Source organism: Gobio gobio, assembly GCF_949357685.1.
Source record: "Gobio gobio genome assembly, chromosome: 4".
Lineage (NCBI taxonomy): Eukaryota > Metazoa > Chordata > Actinopteri > Cypriniformes > Gobionidae > Gobio > Gobio gobio.
Window position 1 is genome coordinate 45,954,661 of NC_137100.1, and position 9,892 is coordinate 45,964,552.

Below are 9,892 nucleotides of genomic sequence, written 5' to 3' on the forward strand. Positions count from 1 at the left end.
GTAAATACAAAGACATTGCAGGCATAAATCAGGTTTAAAGAGTCAGCAGTACATTAAAAAGCAGCAAACATTTCAGTATTCTGATTCAGTGCACTAATGAGTGAGAGTACAAAGAACAGCAGTAAAGTGCAGTAAAGTTTAAAATGGTCAAAGCAAACATATTACTACTGTCCAGTCTGGAAAGTGCATTTTAGGGGGTGGTTTATGTTTATTATGATTCATATTTAAAATGAATTCTGTTCAGATTTCAGACTTTGACAAGTGAAATTTCTATATTTACCACAACTTTCCTCTGTGATATTTACTGACCAAAGATTTCCTCAAAATTGACCAGCTGCTTGATCTGCTCAGTTTGCATGGAATGTCGTCTTAACAGACTCTTCTTGTTCTTGAGATCTCTGGGATGGTTCGGGGCACAGGGGACAAAATGCCTCGATCCAGGAACAATGGGTGTAGTTCCTGCCACAGGCTTGCTTCCACTGTTGAGGCTAACACTGGTATTGACTTTGATGTCTGGAATGGGTGCATGCGGATTAAGAGGTGGCAGATAACCAGGGCGGGTTTGTGAGATATGGTCTAGGAGTAGGGCTCCGGATCCCCTCCGCTCCAGCATCGCCGGGCTCCTCCTCTGAACGAGACTTTCCAGAGACTCTCTGGATCCAGAGAGAGTGGAGGAGCGGCTGGTAACAAGCTTGCGTTTCTCCATCCCCCTAGTTCCTCCTCCTCCTCCTCCAGTCTTCCTGAGGTCTTCAGAGGGTTGGCTGCCAAATTGAGGCAACTGAGAGTCAGAACTGTAGTGGTCCAATCCGAAGTTGCGGCGACGAAACACATTGCGCAGGCTTGATACAGCCAGGTTGGGAAGACAGTCTGGGTCCCAGTCCATAGGAGCAGTGTCTGAGATGGATGCCTGCTTGAGGTTCTGATGTGAGGAGGAGTGAGGTAGCAACTCACCATCGTAGGACATTTTTCTACTAAGCCATTTCTGTTCTTTTGTTAATTCTTTTTCACCATCAGATGTTGTCTCAAAGGCTTTAAGCAGATTAGTAGAGTCTTTGACGTCAATGCTTTGGTGCCGAGCTACCATAGCTCTCAGTGGTGGTCGGCAACCATTGTACCCAAATGAGAGCTCCTCTTCGGGGGTGATATCTAGAAGCTCTTCAGTCAAGGATGAGGACTTGCTTTGCTGTAGGAGCAGAGATGGAGGGATCTTCAGCCAGGGCTCTGAGTGAAGCCTCTGTAGATGAGGCAGCTTCACGACACTAGCTGCTTGCAGAGGGCTTGAATCTTGAGTCGGTGATCCTGGTTTGGATGAGGGAAGTGTTGGAGTGGATCCCAGGGTCTCAGATTGGTTATTGGTGGGTGTTGAGATATGCGGGGTAAAAAGTGTAATTTCAGAGGGGTACATGTATGACGCAGAGGCACAGTGCAACCGGTCCTCAAGATTTGGAGGTGGTGGTACGTTCAGATACTGCTTGGTCATTTGTCTTCCAGAGGGTAGTTTGTCTGTTGTAATGATGATGACTTCTTTGCCCTTGGCCTTGCAGGCGTCCAGTAGTACTCTCAGTGCATCCTCGTCTCCAGCGTTAACTGCATAGACCAGAGCAGAGGAACTATTGTGGTCCTCTAAACTAGGGTCAGCTCCACTGGAGAGCAGAAGCGACAGCACCTCTTCGCCCGCCCGCTCTATGCAGGCATGCATTAGGGCTGTCTTACCAGACTTATCCTGAATGTTGGGGTCTGCTCCATTTTCAAGAAGATACCTGTTGAGAAGATTGATTCATTAGAGTGAGCTCAGAGGAAAGGATCAATGCCATATCAGAGTGTCCATGATAAAAAAAAAAAAAAATCTTGTAAATACACATCTTATCCAAAAACGTTTGTTACACGACCATTCCTAAATGTAGGATCAGGAAGATGTTTTTGAAGTCTCTAATGTTCACAAAACTAGATTTATTTCAAAAATAGCCATATTGTGAAATGTTATTAGAATTCAGAACTGTTTTCTATTTTAATATAGTTTTAAAATGTAATTTATTCATGTGATGGCAAAACTATCAGCAGCCATTACTCCTGTTTTCAGGGTCACATGATCATTCAGAAATCATTCTAATACATGATTTAGTGCTTAAGAAACAATGTAGAAAACAGCTGATACTTCATATTTTTTGTGGAAACCATGATTAATTTTTTCAGGATTCTTTGATGAATAGAGAAAGAATAAAAAAAAACTATTTATTTGAAAAATAAATCTTCAGTAACATTGTAAATGTCTTTACTGTCACTTGACATTTTTAATGTGTCCTTGCTGAATAAAAGGTATTATTTAAAAAAAATGCCAAACTTTTGAAAGTTATTTTTAAAGATAAAACTTTCTTTTTTTTTTATATAATTTTTGGGGAGTCATTATATGATCTTGCATTATAAAATGGTCACAGTTTCTGATGGTTTAAGAGACTTATTGACCGTGACACAATGAGGGTCTGTGGAGAAGCAGTTTTGTTACAATATTTTTTTCAGTACTTCAAGTATTTCAGCTTTTTTTTAACTTAATGCCCCCTCCCAAAATATCTAAATGAAATTCATTTCAGAAATTAAAAATATGCATACAAGTCACTATGTATGAATTGCATTTTTACCATCCTTTTTACCATCCAACAACAACAATAATTTTCAATGCACAATCAGCTAGTGTAATCAACTTACAGGATACCCACCTGATGATCTTTGGTTTTGGCACACTTTGAACATCAGCATGGTGACTTTTGCAGGCCACCATCAGTGGAGTTTCTCCCCTCTCATTGCTCTCATTAATGTAAGCCCCTCCTTCCAGCAGCAGGCGTGTCAACCTCAGGCGGCACAGATATACTGCTTTCAGCAAAGAGTTTCCACCCGTGCGCACCTCTGTTGAGTCCTCCATGATTATGTGGTGTGACCGTTGAGCGGCTAATGTCACGTGGGTTCAGTGGATCATAGGAGCTGATTTCTTTATTGGCTTCTGTCAAGGAAGAGAAGGAGAGCATACTTTATCAGAAGCAGAGTTTTTCAAGGTTTTCACTTAAGTGTCTCCTTTTAATCCAATTAATTGGCATCAAAGCAAACCTGATGTCTCTTTGACATTGAGATGTTCTCTCCCTCTTCACGTCAGAAGAATATGCTAGAAAGGTTTCCTGCTCTAATGTGTCTCTTGCCATTCACCGGATAGACACTAATATGAAGCTGTTTTTATGATGACTATGTAGGTGGCATGTCTAGGTGGTACTTGACAAGAAGAATTAGAAAACTGAATTAGTATTCTTTTAATTTTTGCAGACTATTTTTGTTCCCAACATGCATTTATGCAACATATATTCTGTGTTTAATACAAGTTAAGCTCAATCGACAGCGCTTTTGGAATCATGTTGATAAACCGAAAATGTTTAAGTGAATGTGGCCAACATAATGACAACTTAAAGGTCCCATGGCATGGCATTTTTCTATTATTTTATAATGTTTCCTGAGGTGTACTTATATTGTTAGTATGACTTTTACATCATAAAATGTCATAATTTAGAAATAAAAGGCATTTTTTCTATACTGCTGTTTGCCATGTGGCTGAATGCCCTGCTTCAAGAGGCGTGTCTGCTGTGAGACTTCAGTAAAAACGCCCACTGTTGTGATTGGCTGACATCTTTGCATTTTAAATGAGCGGAGGGGGCGTGGTTTGACGAGGTCTACGAGGCACGAGCAGGCACGAGCTGCTGCCAGAGAGACGGATGGACTGGAGTTCACTTCACATCAGTTCTCAGCATGTCTGAACTGTTGTAGTTACAGCATATACTTCAGGTTATTAGTCTATTTCTAGTCGGAGGGACTGTCACTCATGTCAGAAAGTTAGTAACTTTAGTAAATTATGGATCAGCGCTGACTGGAGACGCGAACCCTTTAGAACGATTCAGTCCGATTTGGTGAACTGGTTCGGTTCACTAAAAAGAACCGATTCAAAAGAATGATTCGTTCGCGAACCGGACATCACGGAGACGGAGCGATTGCTAACAAAGTTATTTATAGTAACTACTGAGTTATGAGAGCGCTGTCAGTCAGCGCGAGTTTATTGTGTTTGTATTTGAGAGTTCTGAATAAACACGAGTCCCAGTCACGCCGAGTCCGTCTTCATCATTATTACCAACTTTGTAACACATGCAAAGTACCATTACAGCTGTCGAGATTAACGAGTTAAAAGTAAGTGTTGATAATAGCATTATTTTTAAAATAAAATAAAAGCGTCAGTGACGCGCGTTGAGTACACAGCGCAAACAAAGACACAACAGCAGTAATCGAATGCAATCCAGTTTATTGTGGGAATAGCTGGCTAGCCCGGATATGCTCACGCTTACCCCCCTTCTGCTTAATCTCACGCCGCGTTTGGTGCCTCCGCTGTGGGCCAGATGCAGTACTGGGGGTCGGGGATGTTGAAGGCCGAGTCAGTGCAGCCCGAGCTTCGGCGTGTGTGAAGTTTATCTCTAAAGATCTGACTCTGCCGATGTTGAGCAGAAACTCCCGACTGTATGCACATTTTAGAACCGATAGACGCGACGAGGACGTACAAAAACACTTACTCACAATATAGAAAACAGCGTTCTGTCTGGAGAGAGAAGCCGCTGCGTGTGCAGGAATAATAAATAATTAGCTACACATCAGAAATCACTGATCACAGATCAGAAGGAACTGAAAAAAGACTTCTGTTTTCATTTGTACATCCAAACACTGAGAAACTGCCAGCGTTCACTCGTTCACAAGTAATGATCTCTATTCTCTCGAGCGCTTGCATGGGCGTGCCAGATTCTCTGGGCAGAGGAAAGGGAGGAAACCGTTCCTGCTTGGACGTCAAACCAGGAGACTTCAGGATTGGCTCGTCTGGCCTGTCATTTTCTCAAAGGCAGAGAAAGACAGCCAGAACTCGGGTTTACACCGATCAACATTTCTATCCACTTGGGGACAATATTCAGGCTAGGGGAACTCATATTAATGTTGAAAAACCTCATAAAATTATCATTTAATGCCATGGGACCTTTAACACGTAAAACACTAAAATTAAAACACCTTTACAGTTCAAACAATGCACATTATAATACAGAAGTTTAGTTTTAACAGAAGAATATGTTTTATAAAAATTATATTTTCTGCTTTTAAATCTTGTAAAAACCTGCCCCATTTACTTCTATTGTGTGCATTGCTGTAACCTTAATTTTTGTTTTTTTTTAAAAGAAAAGGTCAGAGATGATTTGAAATTATTATGCTGTCGATTATGCTTAATTTCTACAGTACTTTCATGTACTTTTAATATAGCATGTGTGGTATAAGTGACATCTTAAAGTAGTGGATAGTTCAAAATGAAAATTTACTAATTTACTCACCCTCAAGTTGTTCCAAACCTGTATAAATTTCTCTGCGGCTGAATACAAAATATATTTAGAAGAATATGGGAAACCAAACAGTTTATGGACCCCATTGACTTCCATAGTATGGAGAAAAAATGTATATGCTATGGAAGTCAATTGGACCCATACACGGTTTGGTTACCAACATTCTTCAAAATATCTTCTTCTGTGTTCAGCAGAATAAAGAAACTCATACAGAGGGTGAGTACATGTTGACAGAATTGTCATTTTTGGGGGAACTATACCTTTAAGCATGTTAGCCTGCACCAGACATGCACAGTGTCTTATAAGAGCTGTGTTTTTGTCAGTATGTTGAAATTCAATAGCTTGAGGCCATCTGTATTTGCCTCATAGAATGAAGACATTCCTTTATACAGTCTATTGTGCATGTGGCCTTGTTCTCTCAACTCAGAGTGCAGTTGCAGTGCACTCTTTATTTAACAAACAGCGAGCGCGAGACTGCCTCAGTCAGGTTTCTAAATGTGATTTCACTGGACTTGAGGTAAGACGAGTAAGGAAATTACTCTTTTTGTGTCCTCCAACAAAAAAAAAGGATGACAACCTCGGCTGATGCTCTCAGTTTAGCTTTTCTTAGCAGTGAAGGCTGCATGTGACATTGCTAGTTTAGAGAATGCGTCAGCACCGTGGTTAAACGTTTTCTTAAATAAAAAACAAAACACGTGCAGATTATAATACCTTTATACCTAGGGTGACCAAACATCCTGTTTTCCCAGGACATGTCCTGTTTTCAAGTCCTGTGCTGGCCCTAATATAATTTTATATCCATACAGAGGGGGCATACTTTAAATGTATTGAAATGAATAAGGAATCTTCGAGTATCATTTGAGTATCTCATTTCCGGGCCGAGTGTCCTTGTTTTCGGTAATCAAAATATGCTCACTCTATTATACCTAACTTTGATATTAGCCTTAATTATGTCTACCTTTCCTGAACAAGAGCCTCCTCATATCTTTCTTTCTCCACGTGTCATGTTTTTTATGCTAATAAACCACTTTGTCCTGACAGTTTGGCAGTTGACAGGCTAAAGTCCTGATTGGTCTGGTACAAGCACACTGCCTGATGCCTGCAGGACATCTCGGTTCAAGCTGCTAATTCCTAGAGCTCCCTGGGCTGGCATTTAAAACCACAGCTTTGTGTGCCATTCCCCTAGTCTTCAATCGCCCTTGGGAACAGAGAGAATTTTTAATGACAGGCCTCTCTCCCTCTGTCGCTGCCTCGTGTTAAAAAGCATGGAGCAAATGAGGCCCAAAACAGATGAGGGTGCTGATTGTTGTTGCAGCAGCAGCGCTGAAGTGGAGCACCAAACAGACCACTCCACGCACCTGTATGCATCTGCGATTCATGCCAGATCACGCAATACTTAATTATCCTCACAAATGGTGGGCTGAATTTGTCCCTCTCAAAACACCTGCAGGGAAAATAAAAAACGCACTCTCTGCGACATCAACCGATAAGTGAATAAGAATAGTTTTTTGTGTGTCTTGATTAATGAGGGTAATGAAAGCTTCCTCGCTATGCTTTCGAGGTTTGCCAGGATCAGGAGAATAAATGATGAGCTTCCTTCGCTAACATTAACATTACCAATAGGATAAATTAATATGCTAAACAGTGAAAGCAGCAAACAGCAGTTCATTTACTTTGCTTTATTTTAGTTCATTTGGAAAATAATTATTAGCATGATGTATTTAAAGCTGATTTATTTGTATTTAATACAATTTCTACTGTGATATAAAATATTATATTTCATTTTAAACAATCGTTTGTACTTAACACGTGAACTACAGTTAACTTATACATTTTTTATGTTTAATCATTCTATATTAAAAAATAAATTTTGTTTTAATTAAACGTTAATTAAATCCTCCATATATATGTAAAATAACATTTTTAAAAGTCCTTTGTTTCAGAAAATCATCTGTATTATCATCTGAAGATGCTATTTCGTGTGAACTATTTTTACTCTTATTTTTATAGAACAGATCCAAGGTCAACACTAACAAAAAAGCTCTATCCACTCACATCATACATTAGGTCTAGCACAGCCTTGCATCAAAAAAGTAAGACCAACAGCATCACAAATCTACAACAAAAAAAAAAGTCTGCAAGAAATGCTTTATATTACCTTAACACATAAAATGTCATTATGACAGCATAAAAGGGTAAAGTTTTGTATTTTATATTTAAAAATTATGCTTATTTGTAAAGGAGATGAAATTAGGTCCTTACCCTCTTATAAACCAGTCGCTGCTCTAGATTTCCAATAGCTTGTTCCTGTGGCATGTCATCTTTGTAAATAGATGAGTAATCCAGGGGTGAGACTAAAGCTGGAGCTTGAAGTGGGAGATGAACATGTGGAGATGTGCACTCACTGAAGGTGAATGAAGAAGTGGCACAGATAGAGGAGAGAGAAAGAGAACAAATGCCTGTGCTCAAGCTACCAAGCTCACCACAGACCAAGTCCCTGTGTATCAGGAGGACAGTCAAGCTTAAAAAAGCAAGGTGACGCCAGTCCATGCACATCCAGCGTCAGTAAGTCATCGCTCCATTATTCTCACATTGCGAAGGAGTTATTGAACTCATATGCAGAGGTTGTGCGCAGACCCTCATTTGTTCCTCACTCTGATGTCAACATGATTATATGATGATGGCACCTATTGTGCAGTTACATCATTATGACACAACTCGCCTTTGAGGCAGCAGTTTAGCTCCTGAGGGACGGGCAGGGAGTGTATTGATCCGTTTGAGTGATGCAGTCAGTCACTATTTATAAAACTGCAATGATGGCACTGAAGGGCCAATAATAAGACAATAATACGACTCCTAATGGATAGTAATAGATAGAAAGTTTAATTTGATAGCAAATTAAAGAAATAAACAGAAAAATGGCAAGTCTTAAACAGCCCCCCATTGCTTTCCTTTACCTTTTAATCTAAAATGGCAACTCACTTGCATAAGCTAATGAAGTGCAAACCCTTCTCAAATCTCTAGATAATGTTTGTACCCTGAAAATAAATCCAAGTGCTACTTAAGGTGTATGTGCTGGGTGGGTAATTGGAATTCCAGTCAGGTTTATTTCAGCCTGGCCATAAACAGTCATAGTACATTAGGCTGAAATATCAAAAACAATCAGCTTAAAAAGGTTGTGCCTGATTGCAGCATTTGGCTTTTTAAAATAGGGGTCACAAAGGAGTTTGTGTGGGTGAGACTGAAAACGTTAGTATTGTGACCCTTCTCTGAACTATAGGACAACCTTTGTCAATCAGCCAGTCCGAGGATGAAACACAACATGCATATTCATGAAGCAGTCAGATCTTTAGCCTGGCTTAACAGCAGCCACTTCAGTTGCTATTGGATATGGAGATGAGCAGGTTGTCTTTTGCAGTTGGCAAGATGAAGAATAATTAAGTGGATAGCAGATGTGAAAAAAGACAATTTATTACTAACAAATTTAGGTATACTGTTTTCTGAATATCTGAAATGATAACCCAAGAACAAAACCTGATTCGGATAAAAGGTGGCCAATCTTCACTGATTTTACATTCCATCAGAGTGTGAGGTTGAGTTAGCAGAACAATAGCACAACTGTACATAAAATATTGCACTTAACCCGGATAGTATCCAAAAAACATAAAACCACAGCTACCCTACTGCAGAATTACATGTGCACCTCGACTCTCCTGTTTCAACCAAAACTGTTCGTCAGGAGCTCCACAGGGTCAATATTCACGGTCAAGCTGCTATAGCCAAGCCTTTGGTCACTTGTGCCAATGGCAAATGTTGGTTTCATTGGTGCCAACAGTGCAAATCTAGGGCTGTGGACAATGTAAAACATGTATTGTTCTCTGATGAGTCCACCATCACTGTCCACATCCGTGCGAGTTACGGTGTGGAGAAGCCACAAAGAGGCTTAACACCTGGACCGTTGCTGCCCAGAGTGAAGTAAGGGGGTGGATCAGTGATGGTTTGGGCTGCATTCCCTACTATGCTTGATCGGCAACAGTGCCAAGGACTACCAAACCATTCTGGAGGACCATGTGCACCTAATGTTCAAACATTGTACCCTGAAGGTTGGGCCATGTATCAGCATGATAATGCACCAATACACACAGCAAGACTTGTGACAGAATGGTTTGATAAACATGAACGTGAAGTTGAACATTTCCCATGGCCTGTGCAGTCACCAGATCTAAATATTTAGGAGGAACAAGTCAGAAAATATTTTCCTCCACCAGCATCACAGTGACCTGGCCACTGTTCTGGAAGTGGAATGACTCAAAATCCCTCTGGCCACCTCTTCATCACCACGGCGTGACGAAGGCTGTCCCAATTTTAAGGCTCCTTTAAATGCAGCCTCAAAATGCACCCTTCGTTCTGCAGGAAATGTAGGATACAACATAGACCCTCTGCGGCCTTGCATACCCCACAATTCATTGCGTGCCATTGACAACAGGATT

At 40.5% G+C, this 9,892-nt stretch overlaps 1 protein-coding gene across 1 annotated transcript; it reads right to left on the reverse strand.

Moving 5' to 3' along the window:
• Window positions 1-301: 301 nt before the first annotated feature.
• Window positions 302-2,917, reverse strand: ankrd34bb (ankyrin repeat domain 34Bb; the record flags this gene model as incomplete). The annotated part of the gene is made up of 2 exons (XM_079814410.1): window positions 302-1,760; window positions 2,715-2,917. The coding sequence occupies 2 exons, from the start codon at window positions 2,915-2,917 to the stop codon at window positions 302-304; spliced, it is 1,662 nt and encodes a 553-aa protein (XP_079670536.1).
• Window positions 2,918-9,892: the final 6,975 nt, after the last annotated feature.